At 36.0% G+C, this 13,024-nt stretch overlaps 1 protein-coding gene and 2 long non-coding RNA genes across 3 annotated transcripts in view; 1 reads left to right on the top strand and 2 right to left on the bottom strand.

The window, feature by feature from the left end:
• Nucleotides 1-13,024, bottom strand: part of LOC6053330 (patched domain-containing protein 3) — a 165,935-nt gene that overhangs the window by 75,506 nt on the left and 77,405 nt on the right. Inside the window, exons 2-3 of the mRNA XM_038252559.1 lie at nucleotides 11,873-12,003; nucleotides 10,600-10,745 (exon numbers count right to left, since the gene is read on the bottom strand). Of these exons, the coding sequence (XP_038108487.1) occupies nucleotides 10,600-10,745; nucleotides 11,873-12,003 (277 nt within the window). The remainder of the gene's footprint in view (nucleotides 1-10,599; nucleotides 10,746-11,872; nucleotides 12,004-13,024) is intronic.
• Nucleotides 9,514-9,728, bottom strand: LOC119766785. The gene is made up of 2 exons (XR_005277126.1): nucleotides 9,681-9,728; nucleotides 9,514-9,620 (listed from the first exon to the last, which is right to left on the bottom strand). It is a non-coding gene; the product is annotated as an uncharacterized LOC119766785 (long non-coding RNA).
• LOC119766784 lies at nucleotides 10,235-10,492 on the top strand. Its single transcript, XR_005277125.1, has 2 exons — nucleotides 10,235-10,331; nucleotides 10,392-10,492. It is a non-coding gene; the product is annotated as an uncharacterized LOC119766784 (long non-coding RNA).

Raw genomic sequence — 13,024 nt, 5'->3', positions numbered from 1 at the left:
GATGAATAAAAAAAATCAGATTCATTAAAAAATGACAAATAGCGGCACTCGCCACGAACTTCACCATTTGTTGCGCAACAAAAGCAAAGCTTTAAATAAATTAATTTATCCCTCATCTGACCCATCACCCCTGTTAAAAATTATTCTCAACTTCTCCAGTAGGAAATGTTTACTTTTACGATAGTAAAATAGAAAGAACCGTCGTAAAATCACACCCATCGCGAAGCTTCCCAGGAACATCAAACACACTAAAAAGGGACAAAAGTCAGACGGCACCCAATAAATCTTGCGCCAACTTAATGGCTTTTCATCTCCCATTAGGTGAGGTTTTAACTGCGCAAAATGCTTCAACTGTGCATATCATTTCTCTCTTCGACTTGTTCAACCCTGAAAATTCGCTGCTCCACGTGTGCGGTTAATGCGGCCAAGTTCTGCGATTTTTTGATCATTGTTCTTACAAACTTACAAGATGTAGTTAGGTGGTTGATTTAATGTTCGTGATAAAACGACTGCTGCCGCGAATGTGTGTACGTTTTGAGTAATCAGAACGTGTGAAATTCTGTCTGAATTCTGACGCGAGTGTATAGTCGGACAATCTGGGTTGGGTAATCGACTACGTGCATGCTAAGCGTGCGCGGTCTTAAGTGGGCCAATTAGTGTAATCAACGTGTCAGTGTCAGACTGATAAGTTGAAGTTTGGTTGAATTAGTTTATGCGATTATGGTATAAAATTTCGATAAAACAATAATTATTTTTTTTTTGCTTTATCAGAAATATTTTTTTAAAGTAACTTTTCTCAAACTTTCCGTTATTTGTGTCCGGCTTATATAAATCATGATAATAACCGAAAGTGAAAGGCACCGTTGGAGACAAAGAGTCAAAATCAACACTGACATTGAGACTTGCTGAACTGCAGATTCTTAAGTGACGAACCTGACCTTTTAATAAAATGACAATTGTTCGTTTATTTTGGTAGAAAACCACTGCTCAGTTTAAAGAGTTATTTTAAGCGATTATTTTATTTTTGCTTTAACCACTTGTTACAAATGCATATTTTATTTTTAGACAACTTCTAGACAAAGCAAGCAAATTAACATAAGAAAACTAAACGAACAGCAAGTTTATATTATGATTCAAACTAATTTGAATCCATAAGATTGGTGTTGTATCGCACAAAACACGATTAGATAAATTAATTTGTTTGCGCTTGTACCAAAGCAAACTAAAAAAGCTAACTTATAAAAAGTGCGTGTGCATTCAATTTTCTTAGTTTGCTCTTTGCTCCTCTTACTCACTCGTACGAACAACAACGATATATAACAAACCACCAATCAATTACTGCGTGAGAACAAGCGTAATCTCTTTGTATTTTTCCAATGTTTTTGTGCCTCACTTTTTTCCACTTTTCCTCTCCGGCGTTTCTCGTCGACGAGCTTTTCCATTCTCACTTCCTCCATGTTGGTGGTTGTAATGTAGTTTTTTATGGCCGTTTCTGCCAGTTTTTTTTTGCGTTCGCATGGAACATTATGGTGGTAATCGAAATAACAACGCGATTTTTATCTGCTCTGATTTCTTTCAGCATACTTTGCTTAACCTTTGATTAGAAATAAAATTAGCTCTTTTGGATTTGTTTAACATTTTAAAGTGATTTTTCAAATATTTAAATGGGTAATTCTCCACCAACTCACACAGCAGTTGCCCGGACCCCTCTTCGCTTTGCGTGAAACTTTGTTCTAAGGGGTAACTCAGAATTCCGAAAACACGTATTTTTCATCGAAAAAAAACACTAAAAAAGTTTTAAAAATTTTCCCATTTTCCGTTGTCCGACTGTAAAATTTTTTGGAACATGTCATTTTATGGGAAATTTAATGTACTTTTCGATTCTACATTGACCCAGAAAGGTCATTTTTTCATTTAGAACAAAAATTTTCATTTTAAAATTTCGTGTTTTTTCTAACTTTGCAGGGTTATTTTTTAGAGTGTATTAATGTTGTACAAAGTTGTAGAGCAAACAATTACAAAAAATTTGATATATTGACATAAGGGGTTTGCTTATAAACATCACGAGTTATCGCAATTTTACGAAAAAAAGTTTTGAAAAAGTTGGTCGTCATCGATCATGGCCGTTCATGGTCACCCGAGACACGGACGACGAAACAAATAGAAACGCAAAAAGTAACTTTTTCAAAACTTTTTTTCGTAAAATCGCGATAACTCGTGATGTTTATAAGCAAACCCCTTATGTCTATGTATCCAACATTTTGTAGTTGTCTGCTCTACAACTTTGTACAACATTAATACACTCTAAAAAATAACCCTGCAAAGTTAGAAAAAAAACACGAAATTTTAAAATGAAATTTTTTGTTCTAAATGAGAAAATGACCCTTCTGGGTCAATGTAGATTCGAAAAGTACATTAAATTTCCCATAAAATGACATGTTCCAAATATTTATACAATGGAGTAACGGAAAATGTGAGAATTTTTAATACTTTTTTAGTGTTTTTTTTGATGAAAAATACGTTTTTTCGGAATTCTGAGTACGCCATCAAATCGGGCGTCTAATTTTACATAAAAGTCTTTTTTCGCATGTTCAAAAATGGAAGGGGTCGTACCGCCCCTCCGTCACGAGATACCAAAAAAACGGACCTCGGAATCGTGATCAGGGACAAAAGTTACCCCTTAGGACAAAGTTTCACGCAAATCGATGAGGGGTCGGGGCAACTTTTCCCGATTACGTGTGCGTTGGTAGAGAATTACCCAAATGTTTTATATATGGGTAATGCTCCGCCAACTCAATTTGGAAAAAGTTGCTCTGACTCCTTTTTGATTTACGTAAAACTATGTCCTAGGAGGTAATTCTTGTTCTTGATCACGAACCCGAGCTACATTTTATATGTCTGCCTGCCGTATCGTGCACTGGACTCACAATCCAGAGGTCGCCGGTTCGAATACCGAGGCAGACGCAAAAACCTTACTTTAAATATTGGTATGCGGTGCCCTCACCCCGTGCCATACCTTCACACTTAGGAGACCCGGGGGCGGAGTCTTGTCGCAAAAACAACGATACACGCCTGTGGATCCATTGACGAAACCGCAAGGTTTAAGAGGGCCTTTTTATATGGTGTTACGTCGATTCCGTTTTTTTTCCGTTAAAATTTCGCCACTTGTTATTTTAATGGGAAATTTAATGTACTTGTCGAATTTGCAATAACCCAGAAGGATCATTTTCTCATTTAGAACAAAAATTTTCATTTAGTGTTTTTTTCAAACTTTATGTGTTTTTTTTAACAACTTTACCTTGACGACCTTTTCAAAGAAAAAGGTGATTTAGAACTAAGCATCATAAACTTAAAAGTTACAGTTACAGTTACAGAAACAACTTATCAGACTAAAAAAAATAAATTAACTACCAAAATTCATTTCAAGGTACAATTTTCCAACTACTTTTTGACTTGCAATCCCACTCCACCTGACATTTTTCTCTCTTCCTCCACACTTGTCATCAAAACTAGCCTTTTTGGCTTCCTCAAGGTGGTGCTGGTGCAAGTGTGCATCACACGCAAGCTGCAACAACTTGTCTTACAAACCGCTGCTGCTGCTGCAAATCCACCACCGACAAGCCTCTTCTTCTGCTGCATGCTGGCCAATGTCGGGCCATTTTCGTTAAATGAGGTCAATGCACACACCGGCTTGATGCCGTTTTGTTTTTGCGTGCACAAAACGCACACAACACCGGTTGGGACGATGAAATTGCAGAAAAAGGCACTGTAATTGCAGATTGGTAGAGAGACTTAATCGTGCTCACTGATTAATTTGTTGGAGCAGGTTAAGATTGCATTTCTCGAGAAAAAACAAGAATCTTTAGCATTAAGTTATTGCCCTTGGCGATTCTACTGAGTTTTTAAGGGTTACCGAAAGCAGAATGTTTGTAAACTCCAAAAATAAATCCAATTAAATTAAAACAAAAATCTTCAAATAATGCTGACCTTTCCAAGACGTGTTCAGGTCTTCAACAAAAAAAAATCATGATGCATTGCAATCAGTTCCCACAAGCTACCCTAAAGGCAACCGCCCAGCTGGGTAATCTGTCCTTGATCGTCGTCAAGTAGACCAGTTTTACGTGATCGAGCTGCAGCACAGCTTGTGTACAGTACCGAAGGATTATCGTCCAGTCATCGAACAGTGTTGACCAGTATCAGTTGCGGTTGTTCTGGCCTGCTTCAGGCAGTGAAGGGAGTTGCCAAGTGTAATTACCTTTACTGTTTAAACGACTTTAGTGCAACTACCGGTACTTTGAAGGAGACCGGTTGTTGGAGACAGATTCATTCCACGTGTGTGGCGACAGGATTCCGATATTGCTTGAGCTAAGGAGTTGACAGAATCTGATATAGTAATTATTCAAATACATGAAAACGTCGGAGACAAATTCAAATACACGGAAAAACACCTCAGTTTCAACGCTTGTTTGCAGTCACGTGCAACTTTATGACTTCAACCTTGTCTGATGTCTTAATTAAGAGCTGACCAAGCCTCCACCTTAGCCATGATTGATTGTTCTCTCAGTGCAACCTTCAAGGGATTTCCTTGAAAGAAAGATATAACCAGATAGACCTTTGACCGACCCTTATAACTTACCGCCGAACAACAACAACAAAAAGATTAAGCGAGTTATTAAGTTGCACTCGCCCTAATTGGTTTAATGATCATGTAAGTCCTAGAAAAACAGGGATAACATTTATCGCTCTTAAGACACTCCATTTTGCGATAAACTTACATCGTATCACGTTTTATGCAAATCGTATCAATCAATGATAAAAAAACTACTCTTAAATTTAATTGCCCACACGCGCTCATCCCGCTTGATATGAATCTTAATCAACAAAATTCCTCGGGCACCCCAAGAATTGTGCGTAATTCTGGGAGACGTCCGCAAACCGGCTCACGTGGCTCCGATGGGTTATTAACGTCATGATTCGAATTCCCGGACGCTTCGAAACCCGGACACTTCAACTTGTTTTATCAATTATTTGGATATAAGTTCGCATTATGAATGTCAAAACTGTGTTATTTGATTAATTCTAACACCAACTTTCATTTAAAGTTTGTTTGAACGCTGTAGTTAATGTCAAAACAATAAAATAAAACAAAATTATAAGTTTACCAAAAATGCGAAACATTTCAACGGAAATATTTCATTGGCGTCCGAAGCACCGGGAAAGCAAAGCAGAAATTTATGTTTTTGATTTCCTTAAATTCTAGCAAATTTTTATATAAACTATCGATTGTTTTGATGTTAACAGCTTATTTGAGGCTTAAAGAATGCCATTCACTAACATTTCAGTCCAAATTTGTGCGATTCATAAGCAAAATCGAGTGTCCGGAATTCGAAGCAAAAGTGTCCGGATTTCGAATCAGCTTTTAACAGTGTCCGGGATTCGAAGCACAACAAGTCATTTTAATTTTCAAAATTCTGATGAAAAATTGTTTGAAAAGACATATTTTGCATGCATTCTCTTAAAACTGACTGTTTATACTAAATCCTGATGATATTTCTACATTTCCAACTTATTACATGTTTTTTTTTGCCAGCTATAACAAAAATAATATGGTACTAAGTGTCCGGATTTCGAATCATGACGTTATTAGCCATCACCTCATAAGGCAGTTCCTACAATCGGATCATAATCTAATTAATTATCTGTAGCGTACCTCTACCCTCAGCCAGTGGTAATTATTTTCCATATAGATTCCATACTTGGGGTGCAAAAAAAATCTGTTTAGTAGATTACATCGGAATGATTGGAGCAGCAAAAAAAAAAAAAAAACTGAAGCAATTGAGAGCAAAAAATGCTACCTTTTCGCATCATTATCAACATCAGTGCGATGGGTATGTGAATCATGTTTACGATGCACGTGCTTATTTTGTAGGCAATTCAACTTGTACTGTTTTACATAATTGTGCAGTTCCATTCTTTTATTTCCTAATTTTTCTTTGCAATTTTATCTCTGAATTTCTCCTTTGAAGACGTTCCGAAGGATGAACTGTCAGTATTTTTTTCGTTTAGCAAAATAAATTGTTTTAGAAATAGAGTAATTTTCTAAAATAACACATTTTTTTCGTGATATCCTATTTCGTAAAAAAAATTTCAATTTTTTTTTGTATTTTTTAACACTAAAAGTTGAATTCTCAAAATAAAAAAGAAAAGATTTTTGTCAAATATCCAAATAGATATTGTCAACAAAATTTTTTTGAGATGCAAAATAAGTTTTTGCAGTCGAATATGACTTTTTTATGAAGTGCACTTTCTAGATAAAGACATTTAAAGGTAAAATTTCTTATTTTTTTTTAAATCACCACCGACATAGCTGATCGGATTGCTGGTTACTAAGACACGAATATATGAAAGACATCAGGTTGAATGAACAAATCGTCGAAAGGACTAAAGATCGAATGTTTGTTAAATATTTGTTTACAAAGAAGAACTTTTTTTTTGAGATTTTTTCGAAAGAGGGAAAAAAAGAGGATTTAACATAAAACAATAACATAAATAATGGTCAGATTTTTCTGAGGAACTAATATGACCATGAAGGATAGATTAAAAAAGCATAGAAAACTATCAACAATATTTACTAAGCAAAACTTTTGCTCTTTTCTTTAATTGTTTATGTTTTAAAGAATGAAAAGTCACTAAAATATTCTAACCCTACTTTTTTAAAATATCTTTTGCTCAAGTTAAAAAAAAACAAATAATATCACGGCTGTCCAGAATTGGGGATTTTAAATAAAAAATATTTAAGAAGTCGAACCTAGTTTGAAAGAACTGCTCATATTTGAAAGAATAAAAAAAACCCAAAAATAATATAATTTGGCATAGTTTGTGTTTAAAAATAAAAATAAACTTTATAAATATTATAGAAGTCAGACTTTTTTAAAGAACTGTTCATGTTTAACAGAATAGAAAAAATCACAAAAAAATAATTACAATCAAGAATAAGTTGTTTTTAAATTCGAAAAAAAAATAAGTCGCATTTTTTGAAAAACTGTTCAAAACTCACTAATCTAAATATTACAATCATCAAGAATTGCTTATTCGAAAGAATGGAAAATCCAAATATTTTAAGAAGTCAGACTTTATCATTTTTAAAGAACTGCCCATGTTTGAAAGAATGGAATGACTCACAAAATTATTACAATAAATAATATTTTTTAAGTTAATTGAAAAACTAAAAAAAAATGGGTTTGGAGTTATTCTTTTTATTAAAAAGCTCTGAAAAATTAAAAAATAGATTAACCCACAGAAAAAAAAATGGATTTGTTTGAAATCTTATGTCCTTCGACATTTGTCGCGCATCCCTAAGATACAGCTTTTAAAGTTTAAATTTTGGAAAAAATAGTTTTTTTGTTATCTAATTATGCCCTTATTTTTCAACTCACGATATCTTGGAAACTATTGGTTCGATTTCCAATGTTGAAAAATAAATTTAGTGTAATTTTTCTGATCTTTTCGATTAAACTAATTTCAGTTTTTAATAATCAATAGTATCTTTATGAATGGGCTTAAAACAATTATTTTGGACATTTCAAAATGCTGTGCTTTTAAAATTTCAAAATTTTTTTTCATTTCATTAAGTATTTTTAAATTGTATAAAAATACACCTGAAAATGCCTATAACTTGAACATGGTGCACTTTATCAAAAAAAGTTAAATAAATTTTATTTAAAAAAATTAATTGTGCATATAAGGCCATTGCAAATATTTATCAAAGTTTATGTCGACCCTCTCCCCTCTCCCCTCAAAGTTGGCCTGAATAATCCGGGGCAAAAAAATATTTTTTCGAAAAACTTCAAAAAATGCATTTTTCCGCTTTTATAATCATATTCAGTATGTTTGAACTCCTTTGAAAACATTTTAAATTTTCATGAAATAGGGTAGGGTAGTCATCAATGAGACACTTTTGGTTTTCAACTTTCAACGATTTTTCAAATTTTTTCATCAGCATTTTTTAATGAGCTTTTAGTTGCATTATCTTTCTTTTAATGTGTTCTAACATTGACCAAAATATGAGATCGATCTGACGTCTACAGCCAGAGTTATTCAACTGTCTCATTGTAGACGCACTTGGCAGGAACAATGAGACAGCTGGGGAACAATGAGACACTCTACGAAAATCAACATTTTTCTAGCAAAACATCATGTTTTTGTATTGTTCCATTGCAGGTGACTTGCCTTGATCATTTTAGAGAAATTTTGCCAACATGAACCTTTTATTAACAAAAGTTATACTAAAAAGTATTAAAATTTTGTAAAATCCATATATTAATACCAAATAACTTTGTATTTTTGGTTAAATGAAGTTTAAACTCTATAAATATGCCAAAAATCACTTTTGATTCATGTTTTGAAAGATTTCCACCGATTTTGAAAAGTTTATTGAAGAAAAATCAAAGTGTCTCATTGTTACCCATGGGCTGAAATGAGTGGGGAACAATGAGACAGCCCTGGATTCTGGGTATATTCTAAATTTTGGCCAAATCTAATGAAAGGACATTGTAGCCCAACTTAATACCTATGGAACGTCGAAAGAAATTTGAATAAATATTAGGTTTGGTGTAAATGGCAGCCTACAAGCGAAAAAATATTTTTTGTCCATAATTTACTTTTACACCCCAGAATCAATCATTTATGAATAACTTGTCAAGGGAGCGTCCATAACCAAAGCCACTATTATGGCAGACGTGTATCCAGTAGACACACCTTTCCCCCAAATATGAGCCTGATTGGTTGAAACTACGACTTGTGATAGCCATTTTATCATTGTTCCCCGTGTCTCATTGATGACTACTCTACCCTACCAATGTACAGTCCCACGATAAGTTTTTTTTTGCGAAATAAAAAATCCGTCAGTACCTCGATATTTTCAAAACTAACGATTGGAAAGCAACTGTATGTCTGTAAAATGCATTTTAAAACACTTTTTTTCATCCAAATGTTGAAACCTAGGCTTGTAATTTCAATTTTATATTTTTTTGCCCCTCCCCCTCGACTTTGGTCAGAGCCGAGGGACATAAACTTCAAAAATATTTGCTAGGCCGTTGCACAATGATTTTTCACATTTTACTTGACAATATTTTTGATATTTTTTCAATAATTTTTTTTTTCAACCTAAACTCAAAAGATGTCGTTTTATTTCCCAAAAAACATATCAAGAGTTTTTTTTTAAAAAGATATCAAAAAATATTTTAAAATATTTTAAAATATTTTTTTTTTGGTAATTCTACTTTTAGTTTGTCACTAAAAATCAAATTCATAAATCGTGTTCATATTTTTCCTGAAAAGTCCTTATCATGGCATTGCCGGAGACACCAAATTGTTCAGATAATCCATTCTCAAGATACATATTTTTATGTCCATATCGGGCTTATTTTTTTGTGTAATTTGGACCTAAGTAAGCTCAATCATTAATACTTCAAGCAGTTGAATTTTTTTTACAATTGAAAAAATAAAATAAAAATGTTCTGATTGGTCGGCTTTCTCAGTCGGTTAAAAATAATCAAGCGATGTTTATATTAAAACTGCCCGACGTTTCGACCGGTTTTGTCGGTCTTCTTCAGGGGAAACTGTAAATTTATTCACAAAATTGGCAAGGGGAACACAACGAAACATCATATGGGACTCACTTTTGTCTAGTCGCTATCGTACTGTTCGTTACTCTCCAACGGTAGGGTGTCTGGTTTGTAATAATTAGATGGTGGTTTTCCCTAAGTAAGTGTAAAAAACTATGTGTAGTTGTCCAAAAATATCGAAAAATCGACTTACTGCATAACCGATTTTGATCTCACCCAGGTCAAGATCATTGATAAAACATTTAAACCCTCTGCTTTATCAGTGTTGGAAATGTGTCACATCGCCAATACGGACAAGACGGTCAACCGCCGTACTGACGTATATGGCCTAAGTAACACATACTCGGGGATTCTACACACTATCAAACCATCTGTAACACGAAGAAACAATCCTCTTTCGGATATCTCCAACCACACACAAACTACTAACACACAATAACCCACCGTTGGGATCATCCAAGCGATACACACCGCCACACCATATTGTATGAAAGCTAAACCCTTGCAAAGTTGGGATAGTGAACAGTGTCGTTACCGAGATTTTGAATTTGTTGTCGGTTATGCAGTAAGTCGATTTTTCGATATTTTTTGGACAACTACACATAGTTTTTTACACTTACTTAGGGAAAACCACCATCTAACTATTACAAACCAGACACCCTACCGTTGGAGAGTAACGAACAGTACGATAGCGACTAGACAAAAGTGAGTCCCATATGATGTTTCGTTGTGTTCCCCTTGCCAATTTTGTGAATAAATTTACAGTTTCCCCTGAAGAAGACCGACAAAACCGGTCGAAACGTCGGGCAGTTTTAATATAAACATCGCTTGATTATTTTTAACCGACTGAGAAAGCCGACCAATCAGAACAGAACATTCCAGTCAAAAAGCATCCATAAAATAAAAATCCTGCAATCTTTTTTTGACAAACATAAATCCTTATCAATTCCAATATCCTTTCTCAAAAGCTTACCCGGTCTGGTGATGCGGCCCACGTTGAACCGGTGTGTGTAGTTGACCTTGAAGTAGTTCTCGACGATGGCACGCTCGGACTTGCCCTCGCCCCGGATCGGCGAGAACAGGTACTCGGGGTCGATCTCGTACTTGATCTGTTGGTAGCTGTTGGAGTTGGAGTGAGAAGCAGAACATGGAGAATTAGAATGCTGGGCGCGTGCAAGGAGAACGAATTGAGTTGGGGTGTAACTTTTGAAAAGGGCTTATGGCTGGTTGTGGACTTTCGGTGCATTTTAACGCGAATTAACTTGTTTAGAATGTTACAGAACAAACATGCAAAGAATCAAGGAATCGTTTGAATAACCTACTTAATGGTTGTGGAAAGTGAAAGTTTGTTCAGTTCTGAAAACCGGCTTTGAACCGGTCACTTTATTACGTAAGGCGAATCATTCCTCTTGTATGGCTAACTGATTCTTGAGTGCGTTCTTGAGAGCTACATCGGGCATGGTTGTTTATAGTTCTGCGAACCAAACGGTTATTAACTGGTGAGGAATTTTGAGGTGTTGATCGGTAAATGGCCGATCGAGAATGATTCAATTAATTTTCACACACTTGGTTTTCTCAGCCATTAGCCGGTTAAGGATGAGGCACAGTGAAGAGGTGCTGCGCGCGTTTTTTCAATTAGGAACGCTTTTAATTGAAAAATATGTACAGTTTCAAGTTGCAGCAAGCAGCAAAAAAACTTTAAATTGCACTGATGAAAGCTTTTGTTTGGCGAGTATAAACACGATCGACGTAATCGACGAGTGAGTTTTGTTTATGGAATGAGAGGACCGGCGATGGTAGACTTTACTTATCTCATTTATGTGTCTTTGCAAACAGCCGGGCAGCAGCTTGGGTGAGAGCTGGGTGAGTTCAGGCAGGTTTAAGCTGAAGGCCAAATCGGTTAAATGGGACAAAAAAGTCATAATTTTTTGTTTGGAGAGATTACGTGAGATGTGTTTGACTTGTCAAGGATGGGGTGAGAGACGATAAGGAATGATATTTTAAGTGACATATTTTCAAGAGTCGTAGATGAACATAAAGGGGAAAATCATTTCTTAGTCAAGTTCCAACATATCTGACACATTTCTTTTCCTTTAAAAACCTTGTCATGAAACTTGAAAAAGCAACATTTTAAAACGTGCAATCGTTCCGATTGTTGAAAAGTTGCTTGACGTCCAGAAATGTGATAACTCAAAACTATTTCGTTTATGTAACACACCGTTAGTAGTATATCTCCTAATCCTTACCCGGTCATGCACAGCAGGGCCAGCAGCACGGGCACTATCAGAAAGTAGCCCGGATGGCGTCCGATGAAGACTCCCAGCCGGAAGAAGGACCGATTGAGCGCGGCGTCCACGCAGGAGATACCACAAGCCATCTGTAAAATTGGAAAGGCGAAAAGAAAGAAACATATTATTGATTAGGTTCGGGGCCAATTTGAAGTCACTTAGCTAAAGTACGTTAACGTCCACGCCCCTCGTTTTGACAGATCATCGACACCGGACGTGGCGGGAGGTCGCGGAGCTGTTCAACCGGTGACAGGCTGACAGCTCGATAATCAAAACTAGTTTGAAGAGGCCGGATCATGAGAGGAAAGTGCAAGTGCAGCTTGGGTGGAGGGAACTCCGATTGGTGAGTCCATAAATTTTACTTTTTGCTTCGAGTGACCGCAAGTTGATCTTGACAAGGTTGAGGGTTTATCAGGGTTAAGTGATGTACTTCAAAAATACTGCCTTCTTAGAAACACAAACATGAAAACCAAAATTTACCTTCAAAATTGCTACTTTACTGTCATTAATTTCACTTTCCTTCCGCCACTGTAAACCACATTACTCGAAATTAATTTTACAATCTAATCAACCTTTGCTCACACAGTAAAACTCCTCCCGCTTCCTTGCCCTCACGGTTATGCCAACCTCTTCGTAATTTATAATCTCCCAAATTAACCATCATTACCATACCTACCGAGGCAAGGTCTGCAAATCCAATGCCATTACAAGCTCAAACTAAGCTACTGCCTAGGTTTAAAAAGGTCCATCAAAAGCGCCACCATCTCATCACCCCATACCCACACACACACACACAATGAGAGAAAACTAATTCAATTCTGTTTTCCTGCTCCACCCACCCACCAGAAATCTCAATGTTTGCGTCTGGTGGGAAGTTGCCACCCCGTTCACGATTACCATCATTTAGTGCGCACACTTCACCTTCCGTTTTCTGCCGTAAAAGAGCATGCTTTTATGCTGGCTGGTCAAAGAACTATAGTTCAAAACGGAGGAAAATGCAGGTTTTTTTTCCCGGTTGTCTTCCGAGTCTACTAGACAACGCCAGCATTCCTTCGCGGGTCGTTTGTTTACAAACATTTGCCCACCCTCGCGCTGTTTCTCCCACCACCA

This window comes from Culex quinquefasciatus, chromosome 2 (assembly GCF_015732765.1).
Source record: "Culex quinquefasciatus strain JHB chromosome 2, VPISU_Cqui_1.0_pri_paternal, whole genome shotgun sequence".
Taxonomy (NCBI): Eukaryota; Metazoa; Arthropoda; class Insecta; order Diptera; family Culicidae; genus Culex; species Culex quinquefasciatus.
This window is presented reverse-complemented; position numbering and strand designations above follow the sequence as displayed.